This window comes from Cnephaeus nilssonii (assembly GCF_951640355.1).
Source record: "Cnephaeus nilssonii genome assembly, chromosome: 13".
In the NCBI taxonomy this organism is placed as follows: Eukaryota; Metazoa; Chordata; class Mammalia; order Chiroptera; family Vespertilionidae; genus Cnephaeus; species Cnephaeus nilssonii.
Genome location: NC_137084.1, coordinates 5,632,383 through 5,654,711, shown reverse-complemented (window position 1 = coordinate 5,654,711; position 22,329 = coordinate 5,632,383). Strand labels below are relative to the sequence as shown.

Genomic DNA, 22,329 nt, shown 5'->3' with positions numbered 1-22,329 from the left:
AGACAAGACTGTCTTTGCACCACATGGAGAGTGCCCAATGAATGTTTATTAGATTGAAGGCGCCTTATACTTGCGATACTCCTTGCTCAAGGACTGGATTCCAGGCCAATGAATAGTTGCTTCAATTCAGAAAAGAAAATGCTAACTCACTCAAAGTTTTCGGACCAAGGGACCCTAAAAATGCCAACATAGTTCTTAAGAAAAACCGTTTCGCAAAAGCCGGGAAGTCTGGGCTCTTTTTCGGGTCTATTAAGGAGCGCCGACACCTTTCTCCGTTCATAGTGTTTCCTGGTAAACTCGACCAATAGGCGCGCGCTCCGTGCCAGAGCCCCGCCTCTATCGGACTACATTTCCCAGTATGCAATGTGGTCGGCTGACGAAAAAGACTGCTACCCAGCGAGCCAGAGGACGGTGCAGGACCCTCGGACTTCATTACCCGTCGGCCCGCAGAGGGAGCGCCGGAAGCCAGCCCCGCCCCTCATTGTGCGGTTCATACTAAACGGAAGGGGCCGGGAGAGGCCGCGTTCAGTCGGGTCCCGGCAGCAGCTGCAGCGGCTCTCGTCTTTCCAGGCTCTTCTTGCTATCTCCTTTAGCTTCCGGAAACATGGTGAGCGCTAGGCTACGGTGCCTGAGGGGAGGCGGCTACGAATCGGTCGTCTGCGCGCGCGGGAGGTAACGGGGGGGGGGGGCGACATCGGCACCCCCTCCCCCAACTCCCCAGCGGGATGAGGGTCTCGCTGAGGGGCGGGCGGCGTTGGGATGCGCGTGCGCGTCCGCGGGCGCAGGGGAGGGCCGGCTTCAACGTCGCTCGCGCGCCCCCTGGGCTCCCTTCCCCTCCCCCACCCCGCTGGTGCGCCCGCGCGGACACCGGCCGTGGGGGAGGGGTCCGGGGTGCGCGCGTGCCCGCCCCTCGTGGAGCAGCTTGTGTCGCGCGCCGCGGCGGGGCCGAAATGAGTCGGTTCACGGGAACGCGCGTCGACGGGAGCACGCGGTATCCAAACTCGACCCGGGGGCGGCAAAGGAAAAGCGCGCGAGCGGTCTTGGCGCGCGCGCCCCACCCAAGGGCTGTTCCCGTCTCCGCGTCACCCTCCCGTGGCAGGCGGGTCTGTCCGAGAGCAGGTGGTGGGGATGCCTGCGCCTTGGAGGGGCTGGGGCAGCGGGGTCCGGGCGCGGGCGCCTGGAATTAGGGGATTGCTTGCCCGTGCTTCATTGAGCGTACACCACAGAGGCCACGGCCCTGCTTCAGAGCGAGCGAGCCCAGGAAGCGAGCTGGGTTCTCCGCCGTATCCACCCTGCAAAGGCTGGAGCGGCGCTGTCGGTTGGCGCGTGCGCACACGCTCAGGTCTGGCCGCTCGGCCCAGAACCCTGGACGAGCGGGGCCGTCGGCTTTCCCGGATGGGCCCTGAGGGTGGAGCCTAGTTTAGGGAAGTGACCCAGGCGGGCACCGCCCGGAAACCTCCCCGCCCCCGGTGTTCGGCCCCAAGGCTGCGAGAACCGAAGGTCTTGTAACTTGCCTAGGTGGCTGATATGCCGGTCGGTAAAGGCGAGTCTTTGGGGTTGAGACCCTGTAAGTGCTGCTGCCTTTGGGTAGGGGTTTCTCTCGAAGGTGGCCGAGCCTAGCTGCTGTCTTTTCTCCGCCTACTCCGGAAGCGGCTGAGTCACGTGTTCCACTTCCTCTGCAGTTCCGGGAGGGGGGCGAGGCCGATTTCGCCGTGCACAGCCCTTTCCGGGGGTCCCCCAACACGACCCATCTTAGAAGTTTGGAGGGCTTTGAAGTACCGTGGGCACTTAGCTTGGCCTGTTTGCTTTGATCAACGACCTTTGAGCCTGTACTTCTTTCCAGAGAACAGGGAGTTGTCGGTAGGGCCGTCATTAGGGCTGTAATTTTTGCTTTGGTTGAGGAAGACCCCAGCAGAGAAGAGGATGCTTTGCGTAATAACTGTATTGAGCAGTTCTGATGAACTTTGCAGAACTGTTGAGCACATTTGGTGTCCCATCCAGCATTGTGGAGTGTCTGTGTCCCCTCCGTCTATCTGAATCAGCACTTTTATCCAAAAGCTGAGATTGAGTGCTGTGAGTAGGAAACGAGTCAGTAGCTGTGGAGTCTTAATTCTGTGCTAATGTTTCAGCCAGGGCTCTGCCTCCCACAGGTCTTTAATGGTTAGCCTGTAAGGTGTCAGGGAGAGGAGTGATGCTGAATTAGGTGATCAGAAGTCTCTTCCATGGCTGCTGTTCTGGGGTTGTGTCTGGTTCTTTGATAGTGGCTTGGGTGGGAAAATAGGGTCACTTGTTTTGGGAAGGGGATTAATGACTTCTTGGTGCTGAGGACTATCCTATTTTGGCATCCAGACATAACTCCTAAGGAAGCAAAGGAGGGACTTCAGGGGGAGTCCCAGAAATATTCCTTATGAGATGTGTGTGGCTTGTCTCCCCCCGCCCCCCCCCCCAGGCCTCTGGTGTGGCTGTCTCTGATGGAGTCATCAAAGTGTTCAATGACATGAAGGTACGTAAGTCCTCGACACCAGAGGAGGTGAAGAAGCGCAAGAAGGCGGTGCTGTTCTGCCTGAGTGAAGACAAGAAGAACATCATTCTGGAAGAGGGCAAGGAGATCCTGGTAGGTGATGTGGGCCAGACAGTAGACGATCCCTACGCTACCTTCGTCAAGATGCTGCCGGACAAAGACTGCCGCTACGCCCTGTATGATGCGACCTATGAGACCAAGGAGAGCAAGAAGGAGGACCTGGTGTTTATCTTCTGGTGAGCTCCTCAGTGCAGGCACTTGGTGTCACCTGTCCTAGCGCTGCCCTGCCCCTCTTTCTCAGGATTGGAAATCTGTGGCTCCTGATTAACCTGATGTGTGTGTTTTGGGGGAGGGAGAACACTTGTCAATGAGGAACTTGATAAAAGCTTGAATGCTAGGGGCTGGCCCAGGTGTTTTCTGGAAGTCCTCTATAGCTTGAGGACACTTCCTAGACTCGGAGGGGGCTTTGCTGCAAGTTTTCTATTTCCCTCCAGGGCCCCTGAGTCTGCGCCTCTTAAGAGCAAAATGATCTATGCCAGCTCCAAGGATGCCATCAAGAAGAAGCTTACAGGTAAGGGCCACGTGTGCTTCTGCTCATCTTGGCTGCAGGGTGGGGTGACTGGCATGGCAGAGGTGGTTCTGGCCCCTCTTTCCTGCCTGTTTGGAAGGTCACCTTGTCCCTTCCCTCTGTTCTGATTGGCTCCTTCCTGGCCATAACACTCTCCCTTCTTCCCCACAGGGATCAAGCATGAATTACAAGCAAACTGCTACGAGGAGGTCAAGGACCGCTGCACTCTGGCAGAGAAGCTGGGGGGCAGTGCTGTCATCTCCCTGGAGGGCAAGCCTTTGTGAGCCCCCTCCAGCCCCCTGCCTGGAGCATCTGGCAGCCCCAGACCTGCCTGTGGGGGGTTGCAGGCTGCCCCCCTCCTGCCAGACCGGAGGGGCTGGAGGGATCCCAGCAGGGGGAGGGCAATCCCTTCACCCAGTTGCCAAACAGCCCCCCACCCCCTGGACCTTCCTTCTCCCTCCACCCCTGACGGTTCTGGCCTTCCCAAACAGCTTCTGATCTTCTGATTCCTCTCGGGTTGAAACAGACCAAGTCCTCCCTACCCCAGGCACCCCAGTTTTGGAGAGGGCCTGTATTTTTTTTAACGACACCCCTACTTGCAACCTGTTCCTCCCCCCCCCTTTTCCATGCTGCCAACTTCTAACCGCAATAGTGACTCTGTGCTTGTCTGTTTAGTTCTGTGTATAAATGGAATGTTGTGAAGATAACCCTTCCCCATGCTGCCTGGTTCCCCTCCCCTTTTCCACCTGGTCTTGGCCACTCATGGAAGCAGGACCAGTAAGGGACCCTTAATTAAAAAAAAAAAAAGGAAAAACAACAATAAAAAGCCTCACTTAATTAAAGGTTGTTTGTTTCCAGATTGGGGCCCAGGGGACCTCCTGGGGGCCATAGACTAGGAGAATGAGCAGAACCTTCTCTCTATACCTCTGCCCTGGCAGGTCCGGCTGAGGGGATAGAACATCAGCCCTCGGACTGAAGGGTTCAGGGTTTGATTCTGGACAAGGGCACGTACTTTGGTTGCAGGCTTGGTTCCCGGCCCTGGTTGGGGTGCATGTGGGAGGCAACCGATCGGTGTGTCTCTTGCATCAATGTTTCTCTGTGTCTCTTCCCCCTTCCTTCCACTCTGTGTAGACACCAATGGGAAACATCCTTGGTGAGGATTAACAAAAAATTTTTTAAAAATAAACCTTAACCTCCAACCAGCCCCACACCCTCATCTGGCCTCCGTAACTGGCCAAGTCTCCCTTCTGATAAGTGCCACTCATGCTACAGGTGGTAGCATAGCTGGTACCAGACTGGCTATTTAGGAGGTGCCTGAGCCAGGATATATCTGCAGGGGGCCCTCCAGCGGAAGGGGCTTTATGCCTGAACTGCTTTCTTCTGTGGCCTTGACCCTGGTGGGTGACAGGGCAGTGAGGCCCGCCCCTTCTCCGATCCTGTGCTCAGTCCTGCCCAGATGCGGGCTGTGAGATGGCAAGTCACAGGTTACCCCTTGAGCTACTTTCTCCGCCTTCAGGGTTATTTTTGCTGTTTTCTCTACCTTCTTCCTGGATGGCTGACTTACGAGGGCTGGGTCCAGTGGCTGCTGAGTCAGAAGCCAGGTTGAGCCTTTGGCCTGCTGGAGTCCAGGGTGGGGCTAAGCGGGTGGAGCCCAGAACTTCAGACCCAGGTGTCTTGGGCTCTGCCTCCCTGTGTTTAATCAAGGGGGGTGTTGGCTAGAGATGGAGTCCTTTTTGCCAGCAATGCTTGGGCTCTCCAGCCTGTACTTTAGGTTTTAACCTGCCCAGCAGGTAAAGGTATCCGAGAAGTCCTAAGAGTGGTAATGTGGGACTTCTACCCCCCTCCATTCCAATCTAAAAGAGCCTAGAGTTGGACCTGATTCCTTGGAACTTGCCAGTATCCGTGGGAGGCAGGAAGGGGTAGTTCCGTTTTACTACTTAGAAAACGGGTGTGGAGGATTTGTCATGTGGTCCATTCCTTGACTGGCCCTGGATTCTAAGTACTGGGTCTTGCACCTTCCCATGGAATCTGTTGGTGCTCTGGAAAATGGCTGAGGATGCTTGCAGTGGGGTGCTCCCTGTGTTCCCCCAGGATCTGGTCTCCATAGTGCCCTGGTAGAGGTTATGCCTGGTGGGCCCTGAAACTGGGAAGTCAGGGTAAAACAGGCCTCTTTGTTACAAAACCAGCCTCTATTTATGAACAGGCTGCTCTGCTTACTTGTGGACAAGTATGGTACCCATGCTCCCCTATTCTTGGCAGGGCCTAGCACCTGGCATGGGTGGGGCTTGGGCTTGCCTGCCCTGGGAGGTTATGGGCATGGTCAGTGGCTGCTGTGGGTGGGGAAGGAGGCATATTGCTGGGATGGGAGGTCTGGGAGATTTGTCATTAAATGTCTCAGATCAGGATCTGGCTGCTCTAAGGCTTCCCTTTGAGGGTGACAAGGGTATTCCAGAGAACAGTGTGATATCCTGCAGAGGAGCAAGGTCCTGGATGTCCCTGGCCTGTGCCACCATGCTCCCTGAGACAGGGTGTTGCTCTTTATGTACCTCAGATAACTCCCCCTACCCCCTCATCCCTGTCCTCAACAGTAACAGTTGCCATTTATTGAGGGCTTTGTTAAGGGCAGGGTCTTGGCTCAAGATTGGAAAACATGGCCCTGAACCTCAGCTGGGACTGCTCAGGGCTGCTCAGACACCTGGAAAAGAACCTAGGGGGTGGGAGCTCAGGTAGCAAGAAGGCTCAATGAGGCTGGAGGGCTCACCTTGGCATGCTTGAGCTCCAGCTCCGCCAACTTGGTGGCAAGAGGAGCACAGGGACTCGAAGTCCATGAGTCTGGAAAGGGGCGGGGAGAGGAATGGGGTGGCTTTCAGTCCCCATCCCTGGTTCCTGGTGTGTGCCTTGGCATTCTCCTAATTGGCCAGGACCCCCAGCCACCGGTACGGCAGGTCCTGGGGCCGGCAAGCACACAGGGTCACTTGCTCACTGACCTTCCCTCCTTGGCTGCTCTAGTCCCACTGGCCTCTAGCCCTGATGTTTGCTCTGGGGCCATCTCACCTTGGCTGCCTGTGAGTCTCCCATGTGTCTCACCATGTCTGACAGCTTTAGGTTCTTGTCTGAGGCCTCCTGGCTCTCCACCTTATGAATCAGGAAGGTGGCTGAGGAGGGAGCTTGCTGAGGGTTGGGGGCTACTACTCATAAATATCCATCATCACTTGATAACTATTAGGTGAAACCCTGATGTTCAGGGGAACAGGCCAGGGAAGGCTTCACACAAGGTGGGATCTGATCTGGATTTTGGGGGTTGAGTAGGAATGAGACGACAGCCAAAGGTTTTGCTGGTGTGCAAATCTGATATGTGCTTGGGTAGCCAGAAGCTCGGTGGGAACCTTGGATGGCAGTGGCCAGTTTGCTTTATGTCTTGGGCAGTTTCTGGAAGGGACAGGGTCACTGAAGGGTCTTGAGCTGGGAAGAGATGTGGTCCAACACATTTTAGAAAGACTGGCACACTCCAGTGACTCGGAGAAGAGTTCAGAAAGAGTAGATCTGGGGCAGGATGTTGGCAGCACAGTGCAGTCTGCCAGAGGCACAGGCACATCCATGTAAATGCCTCGCCAGGCCTGGTTCTCCTCCTCCTCCATCACCACACACACACACTTGAGGCTGGATCCCTGTCTCCACTCACCTCTTTATTAAACTAGTCAGGAGGATAAGTCAAGAAGTCATGAAGATTCCAAAATTATCCTGGAGCTTTACCCATCCCCAGGATTCTTCCCTGCAAGGGATCTTTGTGTGGCCTTTCAATGCAGAAGGCAGTACTCACTCTTAGTCTTTCAAAGAACTCTGCCAATTTGAGGCAGCTCCTAAGAGGCAGTGGGGAGGAGTTAGGGCAGGGGCCTTACGTGGATGCTTAAAGCTTCCATGTCCTTACCCCACCCTTGGGGAAATCCCCCTCTGCTGTTTCCCAAATCCCAGGAAGCACTTCTGCAACTCCCACCTGGAGCAGATACATAGGCTTCCACAGAGGAACCCATAGAGAAAGGGCAGCAGGGGGGTGAGGGAATCCTCACGTTTGTTTGTTTAAATAGATTTTTATTGATTTCAGAGAGGAAGGGATAGAAACATCAGTGATGAGAGAGAATCATTAATCGGCTTCCTCTTGCATGCCCCCTACTTGGGGTCAATCCCACAACCAGGGCATGTGCCCTGACGGGGAATCGATCTGTGACCTCCTGGTTCATAGGTCAACACTCAACCACTGAGCCACACCTGCTGGGCATTTCTCACCTTTTTAGCTGGCTGACTTCCTGTGTTCCCAGACAACTTAGTGAAGCCGAGATAGGGATAGAATTGTCTGCCAGGCCTCCATCAGAACCCAGTGGTCTGCATGTCAAGCCTCACCTCTGGTGTTTGTGGCCATGGACAGACACAGGGCATTCCCACTCTTCTCTCCTGGGGAACAAAACCACCAGGGAGAGGAGGCAGGGAATCCAGGGCCCCTTGGGCCCTGTGTACACTTGTGGGGGTGCATGACTCAGTCTTCTCGCAGGCAGGCATCTGGGATGCGGGTGTGGTACTCCAGCACGAAGGTCCTCTTGGTCAAAGAAGTGATCCACCTAAGGGAGTAAGATAAAACCCACTGTGACCAAGAGCATGGCACCACACAGACAACCAGCGGTGGCACAGTCTTCCTCTAGGCCCGGCCCCCCAGTGGCTTTCCTCCCACAGCCACCCTTAGCCTCAATCTTTGCTGTGGATCGAAGGCCCTGGGGTGAATGCAGAAAGCAGCCCCACAGGTCACCCTGAGCCCTGACATGCCAGTGATGAGGGCTTCATCTGCAGACTTCACAATATTCCTCAGAAAACCCCCAAGGATCTCTGTTCTTTCCTCCGATACTCAGCTGAGGCACACGTGGGGAGGGTATGATGTTGGGGTGGGTATTTGCACCTCCCACCCCAGGCACATGCCACTGGCAGAGCTGGTGAGAGGCTTGAGCCTGCCTAGAGCCTTGTCTCCCACCCCTAGGGGTGATCCCTGTGCTCCAGCCCAGCTCACATCCTGGCTGTATTCCAAAAAGTCAAAGAAGTGGTTTTGCCGCAGGGTGGGGTGGGCCTCCAGGCGCTGCAGAAACCCTTCCATGCATCACAACTGTCTCACAGGCTTTGGCACACACGGGACCACTATTCTGACTTCTATCACCATCGATCTTGAACTTCATAAACATGCAATTGTACGGTATATACTTTTTTGTGTTCATGTTCTTTGTGAGACACACAAATGTTGAGTGCAGTGGTTCTTTTTCATTGCGATGTAGTATTCCATTATATGAATATTTCATAGTTTATGTATCCATTCTACATTTGCTCAAGTTTGTGGTTATTATGAATAAAGCTACCATGAACATTCTTGTATGTCTTTTGAGGGACCTAAGTACTAATTTCTTTGGGTATGAGAATTGCTTGGCCATAAGGAAGCCATGTGTAAAATGCTTTCATAGATAATGCCAAATAATTTTCTAACGTAACTGTACTAATTTATACTTCTGCCAGCATTGTATGGAAGTCCCAGTTGCACCACATCCTTGCCAATACGTAGAGAACTGTTAGTCCTTTTTGTTTTAGCCATACTGGGGTGGTAAGATAATAGCACACTATTATCCTTGGGGAGGAATGACCTTGAACTTGTAATCCCTGGGGACCTTGAACACCACTTTATGTACCCATTGGCCATTTGGATATCTTCTTTTGGTAAAGTGCCTATTCGAATCTTTTGTTCCTCCCCTAACCTTTTAAAAATGCTATTCTTACTGATTTGTAGGAACTCTTTTTTAAAAAATATATTTTATTGACTTTTTACAGAGAGGAAGGGAGAGGGATAGAGAGCTAGAAACATCAATCAGAGAGAAACATCGATCAGGTGCCTCCCGCACACCCCCCACTGGGGATGTGTCCACAACCAAGGTACATGCCCTTGACCGGAATCGAACCCGGGATCCTTCAGTCCGCAGGCCGACGCTCTATCCACTGAGCCAAACCGGTTTCGGCTTTAGGAACTCTTTATATACACTAAAGACAAGCCCTTTGTCAGTTATATGTGTTGCCATTATTTCCTACTCAATGGGTTGCCTTTTTACTCTTTTAATGACTTATAATTTACAGGCTCAATATATCAGATTTTTCTTTTATGATTAAGGATTTTTGTGTACTCTTGAAGAAATTTTTGCCTACTCCAAGGTCATGAAGATATTCTATTTTTTCTTCTAGAAATTAATAGTTTTAGCTTTTATATTTAGTCCTATGATTCGTTTTCAATTCATTTTCTATGTAATTTAAGTTATGATTCGTTTTTGCCATCTAAACAACCAGTTATTTTAGCGCTTTTTTATAAAAGACTGTGTTGCCCTTGCCAGTGTGGGTAGGTTGGTTGGAGCGGTTTCCCGTACACCAAAAGGTCAGGGCACATACCCAGGTTGCAGCTTCCATTCTCGGTTGGGATCCATTTGGGAGGCAACTGATCAATGCTTCTCTTTCTCCCCCTTCTCCCTTTCTTGACTTTTTTTTAAAAATATATTTTATTGATTTTTATAGAGAGGAAGAGAGAGGGATAGAGTTAGAAACATTGATGAGAGAGAAACATCGATCAGCTGCCTCCTGCACACCCCCTACTGGGGATGTGCCTGCAACCAAGGTACATGCCCTTGACTGGAATCGAACCCCGGACCCTTCAGTCCGCAGGCTGACGCTCCATCCACTGAGCCAAACCAGTTAGGGCCCTTTCTTGACTTTTTAAATCATTTTTTTTCTCCCTCTCTTGAGGTATCATTTGGATTTTCCTGTTATTCTGTGTATGTGCTGAATTTCACTGATTGATTTTCAGATGGTAAACAACCTTGCATTCCTGGAAGAACACTTTAAAAAAATATATATGTGTGTGTGTGTGTATTGATTTCAGAGAGGAAGAGAGAAATATCAATGATGAGAGAGAATCATTGATCAGCTGCTTCCTGCTCATCCCCCACCGGGGACCGAGCCCACAACTGGGGCATGTGCTCTGACCAGGAATCAAACTGTAACCTCCTGTTTATTGGGTCAACTCTCAATCACTGAGCCACACTGGCCAGGCAAACACCTTTGTCATAAAGTATTATTTTAAAAATATTTTGCTTATTCAACTTGATAATATTTTGTTTGTGATTTTTGCATTTATGTTCAGAGAGATATTAACCTGCATTTTTCATTTCTTGTAATGTTTGTGACAAGTTTTTTGGTAAGATATACATAACATACAATTTACCATTTTAATCTTTTTTGTTTTGTTTTGCTAATCCTCACCTGAAGATATTTTTCCCACTGATTTTTAGAGAGACATTGATGTGAGAGAGACACATCAATTGGTTGTCTCCTGCACTCTCCTGACCTGCAACCCAGGGATGTCAAGGATGGACCACAAATCTAATTCCAAAGACCTTGTATATACATAACTCATGGACACAGACAATTAGGTGATGAAAGCCTGGGGTGGGGGCGGGCAGGCTGGAGGAAGTGAATGGGGGTTAAAGGGGGACATATGTAATACTTTCAACAGTAAAGATTTAAAAAGAAAAAGGATGGACCACAGCTGCTCCATCCTTATCCCTCAGCCACAGCTCACTATGTACATGCCCCCAACCTTCAAAAGTGTGCACCTCAAAAGTGTAGATGCTCAACAGCTTTTTGTTGAATGAAGTAAAGAGGAAAGAAAGATGCAATGGTCTTATGATTATATGAACACGGATACACAAGTGAAGCTATGAGCGCTGAACAGGATTTCCCCCCCACCACCACCATGGCGGGGGGGGGTGAGGGTTTCCATCCCTAATATCCCTCCCTCCTCTTCACCAAGCCAGCATGAGTCTGTCCTGGAGAAATAAGGAGTGTGAGTGACGATGACAGGTCCCTTTCCATCTGTAAGGACAAAGGTAAACCCTGCTTCCTTTGGCATCCTCACCAGTCAGTCCCCTTGCAGGGGCCAGAGGCGCCCCAACCTCTTGCTCACGCATGCGCGCGCGCACACACACCTCCCTGACCCTGACTGGGTATCATGGAGTGAGGTTTGCATTCTTTCTTTGCCTTGCTCTCCTTCCCAGCCTCTTTTTATTGATTTTTTTAAGAGCGAGGAATGGAAAGGGACAGAGAGAAAAATGGGTTGCCTCCTGCACATACCCCTACTGGGGATTGAGCCCGCAATGACTGGGAATCAAACCAGCGACTTCATGGTTCCTGGGTCGACGCTCAACCGCTGAACTACACCTCCCAGCCTCTTGGTGCTCCTCCATCACTCTCCTCAGCTGCTGCACACAACGATCCCGCGGCTGGCCACTGCCCGCGCGCTCCCGCAGCTTGGTCCCGGGTTACTCGCCCCGAGGAACGGGCCAAGTGGAGACACTATCAGCTGACGGAGACGCGCTTCCCTCGCCGCCAAGGAGTCACCTGGAGTCGGGCGTGGTTCCCACCCCATTCCCCCCGCAGCCTTGTCTTTGATTGGGTATCAGGTTTATCGTGTGCGACGCCATTGGCTGCAACGCCTGTCGTTTCCTATGTCCAGGCCTCAGCTTTCCAGGGGAATCGCGGAACTGAGAGGGCCCGGAACCAGCGACAGCGTGGGCACTGGGGTGCGGGGCTCTGGGGCGCAGAGGTCTCGCGCCACGTCAGCCCCGCCCCCAGGCTGGCTGCCTCGCCCGCCGCCGTTTGGGACGGCGCCTTTCGAGGGTCTCGCGTGGTCTGCGCGTGCGCACTAGCCCATTGCGCCCCCCACCCAGTCGGTGGGTGGGGCGGCGGGCTAGTGGGCGGGGTGGGAGACTAGGTGGGGAGGCAGGGGGGTGGGGGGTGGGGGGAGGTAATGGGGAGCTGGGGAGGGAGCTGTGGGCTGCGGACGAGGGCAAGGACTAATGTCTGTGGAGAAAGGGGTTCCGTTTGGACTTCCGCTCTGGGACCCGAGGGAGCGGCGGGCAAAGCCGCACTGGAAGGCGAAGGGGCGCGGCAAGGCCCGCGGCCTGGGCATCCAAGGCCCGGCCCGGGTCCGCGTGTGCTTCTTACCGGAGCTGGGAAGCAGAGTGTCACCGGTGGGAGAAAAAATGTGGATCCCCTGGGACGGGCTCGTCGTGATTGGGAAGAGAATGGAGCTGCTGGGTAGAAGCAAGCAAAAACCTAGGAAGCCGAAGCCTGAGACTAAGGAAGATGAGGAAACGGTCTGGAAAGCCAAGTCGGGCCTGAGTCAGGAGAGGAATGTGCGGCTCCTGCACCGCGTAGCCACTGTGTTACGGTCCTCAGTCGGCTTGGTGAAAGAGAGCCCCAGGGAAGTGTGGGGAAAGCAGGAAGCCAGCCTCAAAACCAAGGTTGAAGTTGGGAGTGCAGGGACGACCGCAGGGTCTAGGAGGCAGTCCGGGCTTAGAGAGACGCCCCGGTTTCCTGGGGTGGGGACCAGTAGAGAGGACATGAGATCCAGAGGACACAAACCAGGGCAGAATGAGGAGTTGAGCATAAGTGGAGGGAAGCTGAAGTTGAGTGAGGAGAGGCGGCGATCCAGAGGAGAGAAGCTGGGGTCCAGTGGAGAGGATTTGAAGGGTTCGAGAATAGGGAGCATAAATGAAGAGAAAATTGAAAGAGTGGTAGTGAAAGAGTTCCTGGCGCAGAGATAGAAATTCCTTTGCAAAGGGTGGGAAGGAATGATGAACTAGGAGGCGGAGGAAGGCGTGGAAGTTGAGGAGGATGTCTTGGTGGAGTGGCTGATAGTACAGATGAATCTGAATGAGGCAGATGAAGGATTGAAGCTAAAGAGGGAAAGAGGAGCAGTTAGAGAAAGTATTGCAAGTCAATGAGGAGAGGTTAGAGCCCAGCAGAACATTATTGACCCTGAAAGAGTAAATATGGGAGAGGAAAGGAAGCATCTAAGGCTGAGAATGAAGAGCTACCGGGGTTGAAGGCAGAGACCAAGACCAAAGGAAACAAAGAAGAGTGGTAAAGGAGATGGGAACATTCTGAGGAAAAGAAAATATTTGATAATGTGTTAATGCGTAAAGAAACATTGGATGTTCGTTTCTTGGAGAAGAGCTGTAACCAAGGAGCTTGTAGAGAAATATTTGAGAAATGGATTTAGGATGGGCTATAAGGATTTGGTTTGCATAGTAAGAATGCAGTGAGAAAAATGGAAAATTACAGCACGATAAAAGACAAATAATGAAAGTTGTAGAGGAAGATACAGGCCGGAGCAAGCAAAGAAAACTTCTGAACGAGGATCCTAAAGATGGACGAGGGACTCTACAGAGACAAAAGCAAGAAAAGAGAGAGTTAAGAAAATAAACAAATGAAGAAAAAAAGTAAGAAGCCAAATCTCAAAATAGTGATTATGTGTGTTGGGTTTTAAAGTCATTTCATTCACTGTTTCTGTCCCCTCCTCTCCCATGTAGCCCATTTTATAATCTAATGGAACAGGCCTCTCACAGGGCCTGTCTCTCTGGACCAAGCCCATCCTCATTGGTCTTCCCTCTAATTATTCCCCACTATCCTATAATTTCCAAGTTGTTGCTGTTATAAATGCAGTTTTGAATAATTGCTGGGCTCCACTATTTTAATCACTTCACCATGACCGCCATTTCCACAGGTTTCCCTCACCTCCACATCAAATCTGAATTGCTCATATTGATTTGAAGTTGTCTCAATTATTTGTATTGTCCATCTTTGATTTTTAATTATTCACATAATCACATGGACTTTTCCCCTTATGTTTGTGTCCTTTGGGACTTTAAAAAAAATATATGTATATTTTTTTATTGATATCAGAGAGAAAGGGAGAGGGAAAGGAAGATAGAAACATCAATGATGAGAGATAACCATTGATCGGCTGCCTCCTGCACTCCCCACAATGAGAATCAAATCTGCACTGTAACCCAGGCATGTGGAATCGAACCATGACTTCCTGGTTCATAGGTCGAGGCTCAACCACTTAGCCATGCTGGCCAGGCCTTTGGGACTTTTTTTTTTTTTTTTTTTTTATATATATGTTTTTTTGTTTTTGTTTTGTTTTTTTAAATATATTTTATTGATTTTTTTACAGAGAGGAAGGGAGAGGGATAGAGAGTTAGAAACATCGATGAGAGAGAAACATCGACCAGCTGCCTCCTACACGCCCCCCCACTGGGGATGTGCCCGCAACCAAGGTACATGCCCTTGACCGGAATCGAACCCGGGACCCTTCAGTCCGCAGGCCGACGCTCTATCCACTGAGCCACACCGGCCAGGGCCTTTGGGACTTTTTAAAAATGTCTTCCACATGCCACCCACTGTCTACCCTCATTCCAGGGAAGAGAGAAGACTCCCTGAGTGCCCACTGTCAAGACATCAATGTCAGAATTTAGGCTCTTACATCCTGTTGTCTCTTGGATAGGACAACAATCATGGATAGTTAGGACGAAAGGAATACTTAACCCACTTTTCTCCATGTGCTTTTTTAAAAAATATATTTTTATTGATTTCAGAGAGGAAGGAAGAGGGAGAGAGAGATAGAAACATCCACGATGAGAGAGAATCATGGATTGGCTGCCTCCTGCAAGTCCCCCACTGGGGATCGAGCCCACAACCCGGGCATAGGGCATGTGTCCTTGACCAGAATGGAACCTGGGACCTTTCAGTTCGCAGGCCAATGCTCTATCCACTGAGCCAAACCAGCTAGGGCTCTCCGTGTACTTTTAAAAAGTCTGTAAAATATCTAAGGAGTAGAAACTTCATATCATAATATAACACAAGTATCATAATACAAATTTATAATAGCCTCATGATTTTTAATTAAGTTTTCTACATACCCTTTATTAATTTTCCCCAAAGTCTCCAAAAGATATGTAAACCCCATGCAATATTTTCATTTATATAGTCAAACCTAACATATCAATTCAGTTTTGTCCACTGGAATTTTCTTTTTCTTTTTTTAAAAAAAATATATTTTATTGATTTTTTTACAGAGAGGAAGGGAGAGGGATAGAGAGCTAGAAACATCGACCAGCTGCCTCCTGCACACCCCCTACCGGGGATGTGCCCGAAACCAAGGTACATGCCCTTGACCGGAATCGAACCTGGGACCTTTCAAGTCCGCAGGCCGACGCTCTATCCACTGAGCCAAACCAGTTTCAGCTAGAATTTTCTTTTTTGGAGCACTTTGTCTTTTGGGTGTAATGTAGGGTGGTTGTGTTCTAGGCTTGCTCCGTAACTGCTTTCCTGGGCTTCTTAAGACTTTGCAGGGACAGGGGGGAGGGAGGATGGCGGGGGGGAGGTGGAAGAGGGTATAGGGATAAATGGTGAAAAAATGAAATTTAAAAATAATAAAATAATCACCCTAACCGGTTTGGCTCAGTGATTGGAGTGTTGGCCTGCAGACTGAAGGGTTCCAGGTTAGATTCAGGTCAAGGGCTTGTACCTTGGTTACAGGCTCCTCTTGGGCCTGGGCCCTGGTCTAGGCTCATGCGGGAGGCAACCAATCGATGTGTTTCTCTCACATCAATATTTCTGTCTTTCCCTCTCTCAAAAAAAAAAATAAATAAATGGAAAAATATCCTCAGATGAGGATTAAAAAATAGTAATAAAAATAAAAATAATAATAAATAAAAGTAAGCTATAAAAAAAAAGATTTCTCTCTGTTCTGTGTTGGATCTCCTACTGCCTGGATCTTAAACCTTCTTCCTCTTTCTTGTTTTACAGGCTCATTTTGGTCAACCACATCATCTAATAGCTTCCAGAGAAAGTGACCATAGGAGGTAAACTTTATGACACCTTATCTGTCTGAAAATGTTGATTCTTTGCTCATAGTTTATTGATAGTTTAGCTGGGTATGGGATTCTAGGTTGGAAATACTTTTCCTTGGAATTTTAAAGGCATTGCCCCACTGTCCTCTAATTTCCAAGTGTTGCTATTTATAAATGTGTTTTGTTCCTCTTTTTATTTTTATTCTATATTTTCCCCCTTATGTAAAATACCTGTTTTCTACCACTCCATAGCTCAATCTGCACTTTTATCCCAATTTCTGTGGTTCTACTACAGGATATTGGAGCCTGAATTATAGCTCTTACTTTTTTCTACTTTTGTCCCTCTCTTTCTGTTTATTCTCTGGACAGCTTCATTTTACCTTCTTATCCTTTCTACCCAATGTTTAATTTTAACTCTTGTTCACGGATTGCGCTCTCTCTCTCTCTCTCTCTCTATATATATATATATATATATATATACACATATATATGTAATTTCTGTTTTGTTTCGTGTACAGGTTCTCTTATCTTTCCAAGAAATTGTCCTATTTTTAAAAAAAATATATTTTATTGATATTTTACAGAGAGGAAGGGAGAGGGATAGAGAGCTAGAAACATCGATGAGAGAGAAACATTGACCAGCTGCCTCCTGCACACCCCCTACTGGGGATGTGCCCGCAACCAATGTACATGCCCTTGACCGGAATCGAACCTGGGACATTTCAGTCCGCAGACCGACGCTCTATCCACTGAGCCAAACCGATTTTGGCGAAATTGTACTATTTTTAAGTTTTCTTCTACTTTTCATATTGTTTCCTCTGAACTCCCCCATTATCTGTTGTATATGTGTATTGTTGTTGTTGTTGAAGGTTTTCCTCAAATGTTGGATCTTTGACTATTTATATTTAAGAATAAGACAATAAGCAGAGCTAATTGGAAACTGTGCACAGATGGGGCTTGCTAATGGACGGCTTTCATTCTAAGGTGACTAGATAAGCAGAGTATTTTTATTGGGCACCCTCAAATGTCAGATTCTGTAGGTCACATTGCAGGGCCTATACAGTTTCTCCAGAGAAGAATTCTCCAGCCTCTATCTGGGGAATATTTGCATGGCCACCACTGTTGAGGTTTAGTATCAGGGTAAGGGGAAGAGAGCTGTGGACCCAACAGTTAGCACGCATATTTTCACCCAGTCCTTTTGTTTCCAGCTCGGTGCTCACTACTGCCTTCAGCTGTGCCTGGTGCCCCTGAGACGGTGTTTTGCAGATTCAATTTCTCTAGAGAATAAACCCTCTGGTATCCTGTAGGGGGTTGTTACCAGGCTAAAAAGGGTTGGAGAGGGGATATGTGAGTTTAACTGCTTTATATACATACTTATAAACACTTTCCCCGTTTTCAGCTACATGCCTTTCTCCTTCCACCTCCAGGTCTTAAAGTTTTGGAGGGATAAGTACAGTGAACATATTAATCTTCTTGTTTATACTCTCCTCTTTGAGCATTCAAGTCCCAGCTTCCTGCACTCTGCTAAGTTAGTTTCTACTTCATCTCTTAAAATGTTATGACCTCTCTGATTTGCTGTTGTCTGCTCTCCTGTCCTCTTTGTCTTTATAGTTTTATACCATATTTGTTTATTTTCATCTGGTGGTTTTGGAGATAAACATTGTGTGTTCAGTCTTCCACGTTTGACAGTGTCTCCTCCATTACATTTTGATTTTTCTTAATTGAATTCTCAAGAGTAACCCTCTTTTTCATCATGAAGGTAACTTTATGAATTTTCCTGTGTTAAAGTGGCTAACACAATGAATAAATACACTGTACTACTGCACTACTACTATAGTGTACAACAAACTCTACTAAATATTACTATACACATGTAACTTCTCTCATTTTAAAAAAAACTGAAAATCTCTCTTGACCCCACATTCCCCTCTACATACTGCCCTATTTTTCTTGCTCCCTGTGGTAGGCACAAAAGTGCCCCCCCCCCCAAGATATATTCACTTTCTAATCCCAGGAACCTGTGAATATTACCTAATATAGCAAAAGATGTGATCAAATTAAAGATCTTGAGAGGAGGAGCTTATTCTGGATAACCTGGGTGAGCCCTAAATGCCATCACAAGTGTCCTTATAGGAGAGACAGACCGAAGGAGATCAGACATACACAGAAGAGGAGGAGGCAGTGTGACCCCAGAGGCAGAGGCAGGAACGATCCAGCCACAAGTCTAGGAAAGTTGAGAGCCACCAGAAACTGGAAGGGCAAAGAATGGATCCTATCCCAGAGCCTCTGTAGGGAGTGTGGCCTCTGCCAATACCTTGATTTTTGGACGTCTGGCCTCCAGAACTGTGAGAAAATACATTTCTGTTCTTTTCGGCCACCCGATTGGTGGTGATTTGTTAAGCAGTTGTAAGAAACTAAGATCCTCCCTTTACAGCAGAATTCCACCAAATAGTTGTCATGCTTACTTTTTCTAAGTATTCTCCTCTATTCCTTTCTATCTAACTTTTTACATTGGACATTTTAATATATACAGAAAAGTTGAAAGATTAGAGCAATGAACAACTAAATAATCTCTACCTATATTCAACAGTTGATAACTTGGCTCTATTTACTTTATATCTGTTTACTTCATATCTGTTTACTTCAACACATACCTCCTAAGAGTATAGGTATTCTCCTACATATCCATAATACCTAAGTAAATTTAATTTTTAAAATTTTAGCCCTAACCGGTTTGGCTCAGTGGATAGAGCGTCAGCCTGCGGACTGAAAGGTCCCAGGTTCGATTCCGGTCAAGGGCATGTACCTTGGTTGCGGGCACATCCCCGGTAGGGGGTATGCAGGAGGCAGCTGAATCGATGTCTCTCTCATCGATGTTTCTAACTCTCTATCCCTCTCCCTTCCTCTCTGTAAAAAATCAATAAAATATATTTTTTAAATAAAATTTTAATATATTTTTTAAATTTTAATTTAATAAATTATAATTATGAATAATTCCCTTGTATTATCTAATATTCCATCTATATTCAAATATCCTTTCTTGTCCCCAAAACATCTTACATAACTTTTTTCCTTGGCCCAAGATCCAATCAGAGCTCATTTTTTGAGTATGATTGTTAACTCTTTTAGTCTACATTAGTCTCCCTCTTATTTGGTTTTAACAACTTTGATACTTTAAAATTTTCAAGCCTGTATTCTTACACATGTCCAACATTCTGGAATTATCTCATTGTGTCCAGATGGATTTATCTAATTAGTCCATCTTCTATCTGCTGTAGTTCCTGTATACTGGAAGCTAGGGTCATGGCCCTGGTTCCTCTTTCTCTGTAGCACTCATCACTCTCTGACTCGGGGTTTTCCTCCTGTAGTTTATTATCTATCTCTTCTCCACTAGAATGTAAGCTCCATGAGGGAATCAGTGTGTGTCTGCTGGGTTACCTGGTGTAGTCACTGTCAAACCAACATATAGTAGGCACTCAGATATATTTGTGGTATGAAACAATCTGTCATATTCAGTGGTTTTACCTGGCTCAATACTATTAAACATCTGTTGAGGAATTGCTGTAATAATTTACCCTGTTCTTAGATAATATCAAGTTTTTTGAAGCCTCAAATGCCTAAAAAGTCTCTATTCCAGCTCCAGCCAGTTTGGCTCAGTGGATAGAGCGTTGGCCTGCAGACTGAAGGGTCCCAAGTTCGATTCCAGTCAAGGGCATGTACCTCAGTTACAGGCCAGGGCCCTGGTCAGGGTTCGATATTTCTCTTTGTCTTTCCCTGTCTCTTCCACTCTCTCTAAAAATTAATGGGAAAATATCCTCGGGTGAGGATTTTTTTAAAAAAGCCTCTATTTCATACCTGAGGTTTGTGTAGGTACAGAATTTTCCCTCAGCAGTTTGAAGGCATGCGCCTTTGTTTTGTCCCTTCAAGCATGGCCATTGAGAGTCCAGATCTATTTCTATGCTTGACCAGGTGTTCTGTATATGTGGCCTGTTTCTTCTACTTGTCTCCATATTTCTGTTTATTTATTTTAAATATGTTTTTATTGATTTCATAGAGGAAGGGAGAGGGAGAGAGAGAATTATCAATGATGAGAGAGAATCATTGATTGGCTGCCTCCTGCATGCCCCCTACTGGGAATCGAGCATGCAACCCCGGGCATGTGCCCTGACTGGGAATCTAACTCTGACCTTTTGGTTCATAGGTCGATGCTCAACCACGGAGCCACCACGGCTGGGCTACTTATTTATTGATGAGAAGTTTATAGCTTGTGCTTTCTTCCATTCTCAGGAACTCTGATCCCATAGTTGGACAATAAAATAGAGATATTGGGTATGGGCAGAGTTGGAAAGATAAGCTACAGAAGGCTCAAGTCTCGTAGTAGGAGCTTTTTGACAAATGATGATAGCTAACATTTACTGAATTTATAATAATCAGAATAATTTCACAGGCATTGTGCTAAGAACTTTACATGTTCTCTATCATTTACGCTTTCCAACAACTCTGAGGTAGGAACTCTTACTCTATCAACCCTATCAACTAGAAACTGCAAGGGCCAGGCTTGCGCCCAGGCAGCCTGACCCCAGAGCCACACTCTGCTAGATGGCCACCTCGGTTTTGTAGCCTGCCAAAGCCAGGGCCCTGACCTCCCCGGGGGCAGGGCGTGAGGCTGTGCAACAGCCCTTCCATTCATTCATTCCGTGAATGCTTGTTGAATGAGTGCTTCAGTGGCACGTTTTTAAGACCACAGATGCCAAAAAACAGTGATGTTTATTTTCCCCAGATCTCTGCCTTCCCGAGATCATCCACTCCTGGCCTCCTCTGGTGGGGTTCTCTGAGCACCGAGAACTTGTTGCCTCTCTTAGAAGAGGCCTGCACATGCATGAGGTCAAGATGGACAGTTTTCTGTTGTGCGGGTCTCTCAGATTGCACTGCACAGTATATACATTATGAACCAAACAATCAGACTTTTTCTTTGGCTGGATTACATTTTCTCTTGGGATAGCAAACGCATTTCACTGAAGCCACAGAAAGAAAAAGTGAAGATCAAGAATCTGTGGGAAATGGCAGCCACCTTGTAGGTAAAGATATTTTCAATATCTATAAAAAATAAAGAAAGCACTAGGTAGCTAGTACTTTATAATATCCCTTTTTACTAAAATTAACCGAAATGCCCACATTTCAGAGAATTGAGGGCTCCTGAGTGATTTTTTAAACATATTTTTATTATCCTATTTTTTCTTTGCATAGTCTCCAAAATTCCTGTTTCTTGCAACAGGATGTGTTTAAAGTGACATTATTGTTTGGTTTTATTAAAATGTCCTCTCAGTCCGTCCCATTCATTCATTCAGCCAATACTGAATATGTGCCAGTTGGGAAGGCAGCCAAAGTGTAGGGCTAGGCCTTGCCCTTGGCCTCCTTTCTCATGTTGAGACAGATGTCTCAACAAGTAGATCACCATGCATTGCGAGGGGCTGTGTACCAAGTGCGGTGGGAACCACAGAGAAGGGAAGGCCCGACGCCAGGGGGCCTAATTAGGGAGGTGATCAGAGAAGCCTTCGGGTGGAGATAACCATTTTAGGCTGGACTTAAAAGGGTGAGCAGGTAACAATGGGTGAGAAGAGGACACATAAACATTCTAAGCAGAGAGAATAGTGTTGCCAAGGCACATTGACCAGGACCTGCATGGCTCCTTCAGGAAAAGGAGCAGAGAGGGTATTCTAGAGACTGGGAAGGATGGGAGCTTGGGCAGAGCATAGGGACAGCCTTGATACAGGATTAAGGAAGTTAGCCTGTGTTCTGTAGGTGATAGGGAGAATGACAGCATCAGATCTTCGCTTTACATAATGTTCCAAGCCGAGAGATCCGAATCAACTGGGTACAGCGTGGGAGTGGGTCAGAGGGGGGCACTGAGTGGTGCTCTGTCTGACACAGAGTAGGTGTTCAGTAAAGCAGGAGGTGCAATTATTAGCTCATAATGAATAGTTCAGGGTAGAGAGGATGAGGTCATGAACTAAGGCAGACAAATGGAAACGAAAAGAGGATAGATTGGAGAGGGTTTTAGATGTCCTATTTAGCAGGATTTCCTGATTGTGAATGGATGGTGAGGAGGGAGGCACCAAGCTTAGAGATAATAGTAGGTGCTCTATGTCATCAACCTTACTCTGCAGTTAGGCGCTTTGCACGCAGTATATCATTTAATCCCATAATAGCCTTATGAGAGGGGTTGTATTATTATCCGAATTTTATAGATGAGGAAGTTGGAGCCCAGAGTGGTCAATCAAAGTGACAAGGCAGGTATATTGTGATGGCAGTCAGGATATGAGCCCAAGGGAATCAGCACCCTTAGCTGCTCCTCGGTAGCTTCTGCAGCTGGCTGGATTTCAGTGCCAAGTGATTGGGAGGTGAAGTGACCACCCTAAGAAGCAGTTAACGAATGGCAGATTCGGGCCTGGGTCCCTCGGAAGCACCTACTA

The 22,329-nt window shown here is 48.0% G+C and overlaps 2 protein-coding genes and 1 long non-coding RNA gene across 3 annotated transcripts in view; 2 read left to right on the top strand and 1 right to left on the bottom strand.

The window, feature by feature from the left end:
- Positions 1-448: 448 nt before the first annotated feature.
- Positions 449-3,931, top strand: CFL1 (cofilin 1). The gene is made up of 4 exons (XM_079787663.1): positions 449-607; positions 2,450-2,757; positions 3,016-3,092; positions 3,261-3,931. Exons 1-4 carry the CDS (start codon positions 605-607, stop codon positions 3,371-3,373), a joined length of 501 nt encoding a protein of 166 aa, XP_079643789.1. The 5' UTR covers positions 449-604; the 3' UTR covers positions 3,374-3,931.
- A 133-nt stretch (positions 3,932-4,064) lies between these two features.
- Positions 4,065-10,053, bottom strand: SNX32 (sorting nexin 32). The gene is given in 13 exon segments (XM_079787997.1): positions 4,065-5,203; positions 5,206-5,391; positions 5,851-5,921; positions 6,116-6,280; positions 6,843-6,949; positions 7,374-7,449; positions 7,602-7,620; positions 7,624-7,748; positions 7,791-7,966; positions 7,968-7,987; positions 8,143-8,889; positions 9,122-9,616; positions 9,849-10,053. Coding segments are annotated over 11 exon segments (1,206 nt in total). The 5' UTR covers positions 8,227-8,889; positions 9,122-9,616; positions 9,849-10,053; the 3' UTR covers positions 4,065-5,026.
- A 1,945-nt stretch (positions 10,054-11,998) lies between these two features.
- The window catches only part of LOC307109024, a 35,488-nt gene continuing 25,157 nt past the window's right edge, over positions 11,999-22,329 (top strand). Inside the window, exons 1-2 of the long non-coding RNA XR_013814375.1 lie at positions 11,999-13,441; positions 15,813-15,868. This is a non-coding gene — a long non-coding RNA (uncharacterized lncRNA). The remainder of the gene's footprint in view (positions 13,442-15,812; positions 15,869-22,329) is intronic.